Source organism: Sorex araneus, chromosome 1 (assembly GCF_027595985.1).
Source record: "Sorex araneus isolate mSorAra2 chromosome 1, mSorAra2.pri, whole genome shotgun sequence".
NCBI classification, from domain to species: domain Eukaryota; kingdom Metazoa; phylum Chordata; class Mammalia; order Eulipotyphla; family Soricidae; genus Sorex; species Sorex araneus.
The window spans coordinates 245,066,432-245,081,556 of record NC_073302.1 but is presented as its reverse complement, the minus strand read 5'-3'; the positions used below and the strand labels follow the sequence as shown (position 1 = coordinate 245,081,556).

The 15,125-nt window shown below is 40.9% G+C and overlaps 1 protein-coding gene across 1 annotated transcript in view; it reads left to right on the top strand.

The window, feature by feature from the left end:
• Positions 1-14,642, top strand: part of ESD (esterase D) — a 36,711-nt gene extending 22,069 nt beyond the window's left edge. The window contains exons 8-9 of the mRNA XM_004604573.2: positions 7,264-7,431; positions 11,658-14,642. Of these exons, the coding sequence (XP_004604630.1) occupies positions 7,264-7,431; positions 11,658-11,738 (249 nt within the window). The 3' untranslated portion in view covers positions 11,739-14,642. The remainder of the gene's footprint in view (positions 1-7,263; positions 7,432-11,657) is intronic.
• The last annotated feature ends 483 nt before the right edge of the window (positions 14,643-15,125 follow it).

The following is a 15,125-nucleotide window of genomic DNA, read 5'->3' as shown; positions in this document are numbered from 1 at the left end:
CCACGCCTGTGGATAAAGAGACAGAGGGAAAGCTCCAATACAAATGGATATCCTAGAGAGAAATGAGAAGGTGTTCCTGTTAAAAGTCATTCCTTCCTCCTTTGGAAACTGAGGCACCTGTGAATTCCAAGGAAAGGGTAAAAGTAAAGAATTGTTAATCCAAAATATGGGGTCCTGGCGTTTTCCATCCTACAACCTGTAAAAGAAGGATGCAAGGAATGCTCTTAATGTGGCCTTGTGATATGATAGAGGAGCTAGAGGCCTTTGCTGCAGGCCCTCTGATGCAAACTCCTCCTCTGGTTTCCTTGTGGCTTCCAGCTGAAGTCAGTTTTACGATGGCTTGTGGCTGGAATTTGGAGGGTTGTAAAACTGCAAAGTTCTGAAAGTTAAAGCAGGCAGATGAATTCGGCTCCTGATGGAATGCAAAACGGGACCCAAAGTTTCTTGGTGGGGTTGTCTGTTGAAAGAAAAAACATAGCCTTTTCCTCGAGTGAGGAGTCTCCCTGCTATCCAATTTGTCAATTTTAATCCACATAGGAGAATTAGTAGTTTCCTGAGTCTGTGCATTTTCCTGAAAATGCCTTTCAGCTGCTGTATATGGCTCTCCTTAAGGTAAATTTAAAAAGTTTAAAGCGAACAGTGTCAAGGACAAGGAGTCAAACGGGGCATACCTCCTTTTTTTTTTTTTTTTTTTTTTTTTTTTAAACTGTGCTCAAGTCATAGATCCAGTCAGACCAGAATGAGATCAGATAAGAGTAATAAAGGAAAAGGAAAAAAAAATTCAGAGCACTTTTGTAAAACAGCTTGTAGCTGCTGAAGCAATTTTTGAACTATAGTGTTTGATGCATTTAGAGACATAGTCATAATACCAGGGAAGAAACCAACAGCATAAACTGAGTTTGAGATGATATTAGCCAGCCCTGGCACATGGGCAATGAAAAAACCAATGTGGCAAGTTACAGCCTTCATTGGAAGCTCTTTTCTGATATCCAAAATAACCTGCTTCATAACCATGCACACACACAAGCAGAAGTATCCTAGTGACAATGCCTTCTGTCCCTCACCAGACTCAGCATCTGTAGTGGCTGAGTGGGTGAGCACCCAGGAATGAGGCATCTCTGTGCCTCCTGGGTCAATAAGCAATTGCTGAGTGGGAGAATAACCACGTACCCACTGGCCCTGAAGCCGTTTTCCTAGAGGTGGCATCTCATGAACTAGAAGTAGAAGTTCACTTCTCCAAAAATAAAACTGTACCAGCCTGAATTTTTGAATAATCTTCCTTGGAAATAGCATATCACCACAGGTTCTGATAAAAAACTTGAGATTCAGTTGTCCAGACTGAGTTCCTGACTGATGGTCTTTGGAATTAAGACTAAAAACTAGACAAGGCTTTCTCCACCTCTGACCTGACTGAGGCCTCTCAGGGTAGCTGAGCCCTTTTATACAAAGTTCTGCTTGGTTTGCCAGTGCAAATTCACCAATAGACACAACTCTTTGATTCCAAATTTCCTTACTTTTATCCTGGCTCAAAACCTGATGCCCATTAGGTACAGAACTCAGCTCCGCATATCCCATACGCGGGATAGCTTCCTGTTCCCTGAACTCAGCCGCTTGTCGCTGAGATTCTAGATGCACTCCATGAGTGGAGTCAGAGATTGGCGATGCCTTTACCTTCACTGTCAGGAAATCCTCCAGACAACCATGAAAACCTGATGTGCTGCTTGCAAGGTTCACTTGAGCAAGCTCCCTCTCTTCCTGGGGGCTCAAATCTTGTCCCTTTACAGCAGAATTTAATTTGTCAGGACTCTGGGTGGGGCAGATGATAACTGTATCAGGGCAGGGAATATCCAAGGCATTGCTCCCTGCCGTGGCTGGTTGCAGTGAATCTATTGACTGGAGCTCTGAAGCTCCACACTGGGGAGAAGGGCTGCAGCTGGGAACGTCCCCTGGTTTTGCGGGGCCTGGGGCTGGCCCCACTGCACGTTTCCCGAATTGGGGTTAGCAGCCACACCAAGATTGGAGGGACAATCTCTGGCCCAATGGTTTCCCTTACGGCATCGTGGACAAGGTCCAGGTGGTGCTCTCACAGTGGCACGGTTTGGAGGTGCCCTGCAGTCCTTACGGAAGTGGCCTGATCTCCCACAATTAAAACATTTGCCCTTATCTTGCCTCTGTATGGCATAGGCCTCAACAGCGTTAATGCGCGCCTGATGTTTGATAGAACCAACATTCCGACATGCCTTCAAGTATCCCATAATATCCTCCTTCTCCTTAATGGGGCGCAAGATGGCCTGGCAATCCTCATTAGCATTTTCAAAGGCCAATTGTTTGGACAAAAGCTCCTGAGTTTCCTTACCCTTCACCTGCTTTTCTATGGCTTCCATCAGTCTCCCTATGAAGTCTGCATAAGGTTCTGAGACTCCCTGAATAATCTTTGTATAGCTTCCCTTGAATTCAGCGTCTGCATCAATCCTCTCCCAGGCCCACAAAGCGGCGTCACGGACATGAGCAAACACAGCACAAGGCAAGGTGACTTGCTTTTTAGGGTCCTGCCATTTCCCTTCACCTATTAACATCTCATAAGTCAATTTAATCCCTGAAAATTTTCGTCCAGCGTGGCCTAGGCTCTGTAGTTTCGCCTTGGCCTCATCACTGAACCACATCCTCCACTGCATATACTGAGAAGGGCTTAAGCATGTCTTAGCAACCACGTGAAAATCTTGAGGTACCCAATGAGCCTTTTTGCTCCAGCCTGTAAGATACTCCTTACAGTACGGAGATGTAGGTCCGTACAAGGCACAGGCCTTTTTAAAATTACTGAGTGAGTCCATTCCTAACCCTTCATAAGATGGAGACTGATTTTCCTCTAGCTGGATGGGAAAAAAGAGATGGAGCTCATGGGGTCTGGGTGGAATTGACCATTTACGGTCGAGAGGTCTCAGCTGTAAGCTTCTGTCGGGAGCATGTCCCGAGCGACCTGGAGGCCGCCTGGTTGAACGGCGGCGGCTCCTGTGAGAAGCCTCCTCTACCAAGCCGCTCTCAGACTCAGAATCTGAGGAAGTGGTAGCTGGCTCATCATACCCATCACTTTCCTCTGATTCACTAGAAGTGGAGTCATACAAGGGAGGTGGTGGTCTCTCTGGTCTAACGTCAGTAGAGAACGTTAATTCATCAGTGGCAGAGTGATTTTTGCTCTGAGAACGTGTCTGCACTGGAAACGCCTTGAGATGCTTTCGGGGTTTGGGTACGGGAGCAGCCAAGCATTGAGCATCAGGCTTCTTTCTAGGCTTGGGTATGGGAGTAGCTGAGGGTAGGGCTCTCTCCGTAGTAGAAACTTTCTTTACTTCATCCTCAAATTTAAAATCCTCTCTGTTTAACTCCTGAGGAAAGCCTCCCATAGCATATCTAATTTCCTCCTCCTCGGAGGTATCTTCCAAAGCTTTGAGAATGGAATTAATGATTTCCCAAGTTACCCAGAATTGTTTGGGGATTTTAGCCCCTCCTTTAAATTCCTTAAAGACATTATCCTTAATTTTTTCCCAAACCTTAGGCTCTAAAGTACCCTTATCTGAAAACCAGGGATGAAACTTATAGACAATTTTTAGGCAGGACCGGAGTTGGTCCCGAGAAACACGATGCCCAGTTCTCTTTGCAAAATGCTTAATTAATTCAATAAAAAACTTGCCACGTTCAGTTTGGCGCGAAAAATTTTGAGCGGACTTCTCGCGGCACTGTTTTTGTCCCATCTTACTGGGGCAGTATGGCTAGAATTTTAATTCACTGCACCACAAAATTCTGTTCTCCCACCAAACTTTTCTAGAGTGAAGTTCTACCGAAACGCTATTCTTACCTTTAGTTGCACAGCGGTTGGAGGTTCGTGCACGCACAGGGACGCCAGTTGTATAAAAATAAAAAGAAAAGGCGCGGGCGAGGAAAGGGAAGCCTCACCGCACCGAGCCAGGCACAGGGCCTAGGGCAGCAGCTGTCTCTCCCGCCACCCGAGTTCGGTAGCCTCCAGCCGCTTCCCCCACCCCGGGGAGGTTGATGGCGAAGATGTGGCAGGCGAAGGAAGGAACGGAGCCAAGATGGTTGGTCTCACGTGCAGTTTATTCCAATCTTCCCTCTAAACACTCTCCTCTGGAACTCCCTCCTCTCCCCCTCATACAGCTACCTTAAATCTCCCCGTCCCCCAGCAGCCTGGGGCTTATCTAAAGGTGTGGTTACAATCCATAGGGGGTATAGTTCTATCTCTCAGGGGAATGCCTTCACTAGGACAGAATCTCTCTTTCAGCAGGAGGACCCACCCAAGGGCAGAGTCCCATGAATGTGTTTCTCTTCTCCTCAGCCAGCAAACATATAAGAATTCATAATATTAATCATTTTGTATGGACACAATAAGAGATGCATTAAAGCTTATAGAATTGCTCTCCTGGGGCCATCTCAATCTCAGACTACAGTGCTCAGGCCAGATCAGTCTTTCCTATCCCTAGCAGGGTCCCAGTCTCATAATTACTATTGGATCATGACAGCATTTGTCTATGATCAAGCTCTTAACTTATAGTTAAGAATTAGGCACTTTGGCCAGGCCCATCTCGATGCCAGGGTAGCACATAACTCACCGCTTGCCCTGGATCCTTCCCGTCCCACGTCGGGGACCCTACTTTGGGGTGCTAGGAACTGAGGGCAACTGAGGCTTAAGTGGAGAAAGCAGATGCCCAGAAGGGAATATCGAGGCCAATTAAGTCTTAAGTTATAAAAACATAATATTGTCTTCTTGTGTCTATACAAAAAAGACATAGCTTTAAAGTAAATTATTCAAAAGGCATAAAGAGGAGAGAAAGGCAATGTTATAATATTCAGTGTCCTAGGAAGTTCTGACCTTACCAATTAACAGAGTTTGATTAAGGGAAGAGCAGATAAACTGGTAGAATTGGTTACAGATAAACAAAGGAATGGGAGTGACTCGGGAGCACTTTGATGGGTGTGACTGATAAACCTAAGCTCCTAGTGGCAAGGGGGAAAGGACAAACCAATGATATCCAACACAGCACCATTGACCATATCCACATAGTGACCAAGCTAATTGAAGTTTCGAGAGAGTTCAGGATGCCACTCTGTCTAACGTTCATTGGTTTAAAGAAGGCCTTTGATTCTGTTGAAACTGAAGCGGTCATGGAAACCCTAGCCAAACGGAGCACTCAAACAGTACATCAGGATCCTCTGCGAGCTATATTTCAACGGATTCACCACCAGGATCTCACCATTCTACAAGGAAATAATCACCAACTTAAAGAGAGGGATTCGGCAGGGTGATACCATTTCACCGAAGCTCTTCAGTGCCACCTTTGAGATCATTATGCAATGACTGGAATGGGAAGGAATGGAAGTGAAGATAGACGATCAGCAACTACACTACCTCCGCTTCACTGATGACATTGTTCTAATAACACCAAACATTAGCCAAGCAGCACAAATGCTGGCTGACTTCGGCTGCGAGTGTGGAAAGGTCGGACTGCAGCTGAATCTCACCAAGACAACTAGTTTCTTTCATGAAAAAGAAACTAGTCCCTGTTGTTCCATTTGCTCTCAATGGAACGAACATCTCCGAATGTAGCAGCTATGTGTACCTGGGTCGAGAACTCAACATGAGGAACAACTTGGCACCAGAACTGTGTAGGAGGAAGAGAGCAGCGTGGAATGCCTTCAAGAGCGTCGAAGAACTGGTTAAGAGGAGGAAGAACCTTCGGCTCAGGGCACATCTTTTTGACTCCACCGTTCTTCCTGCACTAACATGTGCCTCAGAGACCTGGGCCCTACACAAACAGAATGAAAACGCTATTGAGGTATCCCAAAGAGGAATTGAAAGAGCTATGCTTGGAATATCACATTTCACTCAAGTGAGAGAAGGAATCCAGAGTTCTGACCTCCATCAACGATCAAGAGTCAGGGATGCTGTCTCGTTTGCCAAGACGTCGAAAATCAGATGGGCCGAACATGTAATGCGATTTAGAGATGACTGCTGGGCTAGACCTGTTACCAACTGGATTCCACGGGTTGTCAAAAGACCCGAGTGGCTACCCACCTACAAGATGGTCAGATTTCTTGTCAAAACCGTGAATGAATAGTTAGAGGCTCTTCTTGTTCCTGGAGCAAGCAGATACCATTGGGCTAGACTAGCATGCGACAGGGACGAATGGAGATGTTACTGGTGCCCGCTCGAGCACATCAAAGATCAACAGGATGACAGGTGATACAAGTTAATGAACAGAGGTGTGAAGAAGTTAGAAGATATATTTATTTTGTGAAATGATTTACCAAGAAAAATGCATTTTTTTAATTTCAAATTGAGAGGTGACTAGAGTCTTTAAAAAGCACTGCATTATGACATATCAGTTTCAGGTATATATTATGAATTGTGTTTTGTATATATTTTATGGGGCTGGAGTCATAGCACAGCGGTTAGTCGTTCGCCTTTCACTCGGCCGACCCGAGTTCGATTCCTCCACCCCTCTCGGAGAGCCCGGCAAGCTACCGAGAGTATCGAGCCCTCGAGGCAGAGCCTGGCAAGCTACCCATGCGTATTGGATATGCCAAAAACAGTAACAATAAGTCTCTCAATGAAAGACATTACTGGTGCCTGCTCGAACAAATTGATGAGCAATGGGATGACAGTGACAGTGATATATTTTATTGTCCTGCAGAGCAGCACCTGTCATTCATAATGGAACATGGACCAGCAGTTACAACGTAGACCAGTGGTTTTCAACCTCTCTTCACCAGTGGGCTGTCACTGTTTCTTGGCCCCATGGTTGAAGACCACTGACTTAATTTGCCCCTATATCTCCAGTTCTATCCTTTGCCACTGGTCTGTAACTTTTAAAATAAAGAAACTGTAATAGGAAAATAGAATTTTGAAGACCTTGAAAATTAAAAAAGCAGATTATAAGCCAGTTTAAAATCGTTATGATTTAATTAACCTTAGAGCTTAAATAACTTTGAGTTGTTGTTTTGGACAAACCCAGTAGTGCTTCCTGGTTCTCCACTCAGTGATCACTCCTAGCAGGCTCAGGGGACCATGTGGGGTGCTGGGAAATGAGCTTTGGTTGGCTGCATACAAGGCAAGCAACCTGCCCATTGCACTACTTACTACTATTTCCACAACTCGAACTAACTTTGAACTTCTATTTGGTTATAGAAGAGTAAATTTTGATGAATCTTATTTCGGATACTTAAGTTTATTTTTATTATTTCTTCTCTTTATAGAGTTACGATGCTACCCATCTTGTGACTTCTTATCCAGATTCTCAGCTGGACATACTAATTGACCAAGGAAAAGATGACCAGTTTCTTTCAGATGGACAGTTATTACCTGATAATTTCATAGCAGCCTGCACAGAAAAGAAAATTCCTGTGGTTTTTAGATTACAAGAGGCAAGTACTAGGAAATCTTATATCTTCTCCATCACAACCTCAGAAGTGTACACTGTTCCTCTCTCACACACTTCTATGCTTTCTATTGTTTGACTTAGATGCTGATCTATCTGCAGTACTGCTTGATATATCTAATTAAGAATAATTTCATGGGCTGGAGCAATAGCACAGTGGGTAGAGCATTTGCCTTGCACGCGGCTGACCCGGGTTCAATTCCCATCATCCCATATGATCCCCTAAGCACTACCAGGAGTAATTCCTGAGTGCAGAGCCAGGAGTAACCCCTGTGCATCATCGGGTGTGACCCAAAAAGCCAAAAAAAAAAAAAAAATTTCCTGACTTTCGTTGTGTCAGATTTTTTTTTTTTTTTTTGCTTTTTGGGTCACACCCGGCGGTGCACAGGGGTTACTCCTGGCTTTACACTCAGGAATTACTCCTGGCGGTGCTGGGGGACCATATGGGATGTTGGGAATCGAACCCGGGTTTGCATGCAAGGCAAACACCCTACCCGCTGTGCTATCACTCCAGCCCCTGTGTCACAGATTTTCCATGACTAAAATACTCTTGACTATTAACTGTTCATCCACCTCTATAGTAATATAGTTATAATTTTAAAATATCTGGCCCATAGAGATAATACTGACCTAACCCAGTTTTGATCCCTGGCATCCTATAAGGTCCCTGAGCCTGCCAAGTGATCCCTGAGTACAGAGAGAGCCTAAGCACCACTCACTGTGTGTCCCCCTATGTCCACACCACCAGAATAAACTCTGCTACATTTTGCAAAGTACTTATAAGATCCCAAGTATAATGCATGTAAAATGTTTCAGGATAGATCTGATTCAAAATTCATAGTCATTTAGGGACTCCAAACTACCAAAACAATCTTGAAAGTAGCTGAGCTTGGAGTCTTGTGCATCTTGATTTTAAAACTTACTACAAAGACATACCAATCAAAATAGAACTTGATATTGATTTCATACTAATAAAAGCAGTAGAATAAATAAATCTTTGTGTATATAATCAAGTGATTTTTGACAAGAATATCCAGGGAACTGGATATTCACATGCAAAGAAATGAAAGTGAGTCTTTATATAACAGCATATACAAAAGTTCAAGATGAATTACGTTCTTAAAAATAAAGCCTTAAGGGGCTGGAGCGATAGCACAGCGGGTAGGGCGTTTGCCTTGCACGCGGCCGACCCAGGTTCGAATCCCAGCATCCCATATGGTCCCCTGAGCGCCGCCAGGGGTGATTCCTGAGTGCATGAGCCGGGAGTGACCCCTGTGCATCGCCGGGTGTGACCCAAAAAGCAAAAAAAAAATAAATAAATAAAGCCTTAATAATAAACTATGTCCTATGAATTTTGAATCATGAATCCAGGCTAGATTTTTTATTTTTGTAAAAAATATCGTTGGTATTACATTGAATCTGTAGATTGGTTTGTATAGGCGTCTTAACATTCTCTTCTAAGCCATAAACAAGCAATGTATTTCTATTTGTGTATTCTTTTGTTTATTGTTTTAAGCAGTGTTTTATCATTTTAATTTATGTCTTTCACCTCCTAGGGTAAGGTAATTTCTAAATCTCTCTAATGCTGCTATAAATAGAATTGTTTATGATTTCTTTTTCAGATGTTTATAGTGTTCAGAAATGCAGCTGTTTATATTCTGCTTCTTTGCTGAATTCAGTTATTAACAGAATCTTTGTGGTTTTCTGTATGTCAAATCATACTGTCTATGCACAGAGATCATTTATCTCTTTGTTGTGGATGCCTTTTATTATTTTTTTTCTTTTAATGATCTGACTAGAATTCCCCATACTGTGTACAATAGAAGTGTCACAAGCAGTTATCATTTCTTTTTTCTTACTTTAGAGGAAAAACTTTCAGTATTTCACCATTAAGAATGATTTGTGTGAATTTTCACAAATTATTTGTTTATTTCTTTCACAGATCTGAGGCAAGCACAGAGAAATACTTATCACAGGTCACCTATCTAGTTTATCTAGTTTATGGTAGAATCAGGGCTGGAAGCAAAGCTAATTGCTTGCAAATATTTCCTTTCATCTCTGTAGCCATTTGTCTGAGGGTTTACTACTGTTCCTTGGTGGTTGAGCCTTCTGAGTTATTCTCTTTGTTTTTTTGAGCTTAGTTTGCTTCTACATTATTTTCACATTGTGTTTGATGTGGTTCTATTGGAATGTCAGTATTGTGGAATTTAGAGGAGTCATGGCCACATATTTCAAAAAACCCCAGGGTCTGTAGAACGGGGTTGATGAGTTTATATGGTGGGGCTGAGGGATGTGAGTGTTGTTTCCAGGACTTTTGGAAGTATGGTCACAGGGAGGCTGCATGCCCTCACTCCGAAAACATCCCAGAGTTCTAAGCCTAGAAACTGGTGAATCTGGAATGTTTTTTTTCTTCTTCTTTTTTACGGGGGAGGTGTCATGTCCAGTCATTCTCAGGGGTTATTCCTAGCTCTGCATTTAGGAATTATTCCTGGCGATGCTCAGGGGACCATATGGAATGCCCTGGATCAAAAATGGGTCAGCTGCATGCAAGGCAAATGCCCTACCTGCTGTATTATTGCTCTCACCCCTGTACCTGGAACTTTTATATTTGGTGTCTCTGCGGAGATTAGTGGAGAAACAGTGGAGTTGGGCTGTTGGCATGGTGGTAGCTGGGGGGTATGGCCCTCTGCTAGGGCTTCGGCAGAGTGGGGATTCAGCCCCCCTCAGCAGGGTGCCCAGAGTTTTCAGCTGGGAGACAGGTGTACCCCTGAATTTTTGCGGCGTGGCTTGCATCTCTTTTCAGATTTAGTCATGAATCTGTAGAGGTGGGCCAGTAAATAAGTTTACATGGTGGTAGCAGTGGAATGTGGGGCCAATCCTTAGTACTCTTAAGAAGCCTAATAACCCAGGGATTTATAGCCGAGCTTTAATTGAATTTGGAAAATAAGTAAACAGTGCCTCTTCATTGCCTCGTAGAATATTGTATATAAATACATAGAATTCATCATAGCTCCTAGAGCCTGCTGTTTTGTTTTGCTTTTTATTTTGTAGAATAGAATGAAGAATAAAAGAATGTGTTCATTTACTTTAATAATATAGGAATGGGAGTTCTGCACACAAGTATTTTTTCATTTAAAGTGTGGGGGAGGAAGGAAAGAAAGGGCCTTTTATTGTCATTAAGCAAATGACTGCACAGAGCTGCTTAATTGTAAAACTAATGAAATGTAATGAAAGGAAGCCACCTCAATAATGCTGATAAACAGAACATGGAACTGTACAAGTCACATAATTGGTCCAGAGAGATAATACAACAGGCAGTGTACTTGTTCTTTTAGTCTGGGCTCAGGACAAAGTCAAAGCAAAGAATTTATATTCTATTAGCTCCATCAATGGATGGTTCCTCCATAATGCATACAAATTTAAATTTGGGAAGGAAGGGACAGAAGATTAAGACCTTTATGGGAAGAAGGGAAGGATTTGTAACTAGCTGATGAAAACAAATGGATAACACCATGTAGGGAGTATTCCGAGAGTTCTGATAAAAGGCCCCCAGAGGGATGCCTCAGCACTATGTCTGAACCCCACTGTCTGTTAAAAAAGCATGATAAAAAAATTCCAAATCACTGGGAATCAAGCATAGCCATCTTAAATCATGCAAAGAGTTTCACTTCCTACAGTATTTTTATTTGAAGGAAAGAAAATGATTCCTGATTCTGGACATCCCTTAGCAACAAAATCCATTAAGTCAAGCTCTTTTAAAAACTACAGTAAAAGCAGAGAAAATATAATGTATATTTTTATCATGCTTATTTTACATGATAATATTAACTTTTATTTATATTACTGTGTTGTTTTTTGAGTTAAGACTTCTTGCTCCTCTAAGTTCTCTAAATTCTAGTTCTCTTAACTTCTGTTGATATAATTTATGTCATCTCTGTATATGTAATTTGTGTTCTTTTTCTTTTCATGTTAATTACAGCACTTAGAAACTAAACTGTACAGAGTGTTTGATTTTTCATCATATTTATGGAGCTTTTTTAATGAACAGTTAAAAATGTTAAAGGTCAAACATAGTAAGATTGATTTTGATTATAAGGAACTTTCTTCATATTTCAGCTGTTTATGAGCAAATTAACACAAAAGATACACTGCTTAATGTCTTAATATTGATGTTTCTGGGTGGTAGATAACCTGATCTCTTTTGTCTTCTAGGGTTATGATCATAGCTACTACTTCATTTCAACCTTTATTAATGATCACATCAGACATCATGCAAAATATCTGAATGCATGAAAAGCTTCATATAAGAGAATCTCCTCAGAATTCTAAAAATGGTAATAGAAGTGCAAGGAAAAATATTTCAAAACATTTGATTTTATAATTCTAAAAATGTTTCATCTTCAGAAATCAATTTGTAAAACCTTCTGTATTAAGCTATTTTACAGATGTTCACATCAGAAATCTTTAATATTTTACAGCTTTTTTCAAGGTAATATGGAAATTAGTATAATATTAACTTCAGGCTACAGAATTTGAATGTAATACTCAAACCACACAATAAGATTTGATGCAATTTGCTTAAACTTCCCACCTTTTCAGAGTTTAAGCCTCTAAAGACATGTGCATAGACTGTTTCTATCATGTTCATCATTCTATCTCTAATGTCTAGCAACTGCTTGGCTCTTAGGCATTAATTTTTAGTTATGACTAAGGAAGGCTGCAGAATGATTATGTGATTTTCCCATTGTTACAGTTATTCCTCATATAGCTAAGAATTGAATCAGATTTCTAAAACCCAATCCAATGATTTTTTTTTTTACCTATTAAACCAAAGAGATATGATTACTTTAGATTTTGGGAGCTTCAAGAGATAATAAAATTCATTCTGAAAGTAGCTACATGATAAAGCATGCAAATTCCGTGTTTCTATTTAACAGATACTTTGCCTTATTTATGTGCAGAAATTTTCGTGTGGCATGATCATCAAGAAAAAGTAATGTCTTTTGTAAATTCCAGATTGTTTCTTTAAGAACTTGATGGACAAATTTATGAAACATAATAGGTGGAGTTGGTTTGCTTTCAAAGAAAACAACCAGATTTTTTCTGATAAAGAATACAAAGGTCATATATTTTAAACATCCAAAAAGAATGCATATAGCATTGTAATTGAAGATAAGGTACTTAAAATTTCTAAAGTGAATACTATGTAAAAATGATTATATTTTAATAAACATTTATAAAAAGATAGTATTAAAAATTAGAACTAAAGTGTCAGTAGTCCAAATTGAACTGTTGGTGAGCTCCACACAAAATGGTCCTAGACTAACAGTCTGTGTTTTATGAAAAAAAATTGTTTCTTTTTTTGTTTATGTTGGTAATTATTTCATGAAGAAAAGCAGTTGTGTGGCCATAAAATCATTGTACTATTTGAGCATTTAATCAGAGAAAATGAACTAGCAGGAGATTGAAACCTTAGATTTGTTATCAGATTGACTTATGTGGTACTTGGGGGTTAGCGATGGGAGTCCAGAATCCATAGGACAGATCATAGGGAAGGGAAGTTCACAAGCTGGTTGCAACTTCAGGGGCATAAGCTAAGATCATTTTCCATAAGACAGTTTTTTTTTTTCCTCTTGGGGAATATTCAATCTTGCTTTGTAAACCCTCTTAACTCACTGAGGCCATCTCCAAAATTCTTCATAGAAACTCTTACATTAGTATATGATTCAATGGCTGTAAACTGTAATAATTGTAATCAATTGCTTATAAGAAAATGGTTGCTTTATGGAGCTGGAAAGATAGTATAGTAGGCAAGGCTCTTGCCCTGCAGGCAGCCAATCCAGGTTCAATACCTGGTATCCATTATGGTCCCTGGAGCCCCACCATGAGTGATCCTTAGAGTACAGAGCTAGATGTAAAGCCCTGAATACCACCTGCAGAAACAAAAAATAGTTGCTTTGCCTTTTTTTAAGTTAAATGCACAAACATGTTACTATTCAATAAATAACTACTGACATAGCCAGTTATAACTGTAAGAATGACAAATGCTGAGGCCTGCCTTGCAAGCATATAATCATGAGCTCAGATTTCCAGTGTGACAAGCCCAATCCAGAAGATCTGCTGTTTGAGCCTGGTAGCTCTGCTGTCTGTGATCACTGGTAACTCAAGTGATTTCTTTCCACACCACAGACAGGTGTATGTAACATCACAAAAGTGGGTGCAAACTGTAAAAGATATACATGCACCACATCCAGAAAGTACAACTCCTGACAAGCACTTGTGTGAACACCGCAGTGATACCCAGCAAGCACCACAATGATAACTTGTGTACCTCAATGAAGAGAACACTAGTGAGCACCCAAGCTAAAATGTGTGAGCGTGTGAAACCCAGTCATAAAAACAGCAGTGTTTTGAGTGAAGGGAAGGGAATTTTTAAAAATTAAAGAATAAAGGCAGATACTTTTAGATTGGAGTGATAGCACAGCGGGTAGGGCGTTTGCCTTGCACAGGGCCGACCTGGATTCAATTCCTCCGTCCCTCTCAGAGAGCCCGGCAAGCTACCGAGAGTATCCCGCCTGCACAGCAGAGTTTGGCAAGCTACCCGTGGCATATTTGATATGCCAGAAACAGTAACAAGTCTCACAATGGAGACATTACTGGTGCCTGCTCGAGCAAATTGATGAACAACGGGACGACAGTGCTCTAGTGCTACTTTTAGATTATAACAGACCACTGAGAATATATAGAAAACCAGAACATTTGAGCTTGCTTTTATGTATTGCAACTGTGGGCTGGGGAAATATAAAGTCTTATGTATGTCAAAATGTAAAATGTTTTCTCTGGCCCTGAATTTTAGTATTGAGAATATCAAGTAAGGGGTGGGAACAATGAGAATAGATTGAATGTAACAAAAAGTCAAGGGTCTTGGGTATTTTGGTTTCATCAGGGTATACATTGAAACTATAATCGCTAACAGTATTGTAAACATGTGATCCAAACTATGATTTTTTTTTAAATGAGTTACCAAAGGGATGGGGAAAGAACCCTAAACATGATTGGTGAGGGGACACTGACACTATTTGTGGATATGGAATTGGGAGATTGTATGCCTGAAACTGAAACAGTATTGTAAATCATGATGCCTAAATAAAAATTGGAAAGAAATGTTTCTACTAAGAAAAAATTATTTCTCAAAGTCTCTCATAAAGAACCCTCTCAACAACTTTATAGCAAACAAATAACTTCCTAATATTTTAGTATAAGTTACCAGGCACAATCATAATTAAAGGAAGCAAAACAGTTGACCAATAACTGGTTATTATACATGGTGTAAAACCCTTTTTAAAGATTTAAGAAAAAAACATAATATCCAGTAAAGCCACCATTGAAAGTAAAAAGGCATAAAGTGGTTGGAGATGCTTGTGATACATCTTTTTTGGCACAGAACATGTACCTAGAATCACACAAATTTATAAAAGCTAGTGGGAAAATTGTGGATGGGCATTTCACACAGTAGGACATAAGTGTAACTAATAGATAACAGTGCACTTAATTTCAAAGACTAGGGTATGGAGAAGTAGTTTATAAGTAGGGCTCTTGCCTTGCTCACAGACTGGGTTCAATCTATGTGACATATTATTGTTTCATATTGTATTCAATCATGTGCTTCCCCCAATCCCT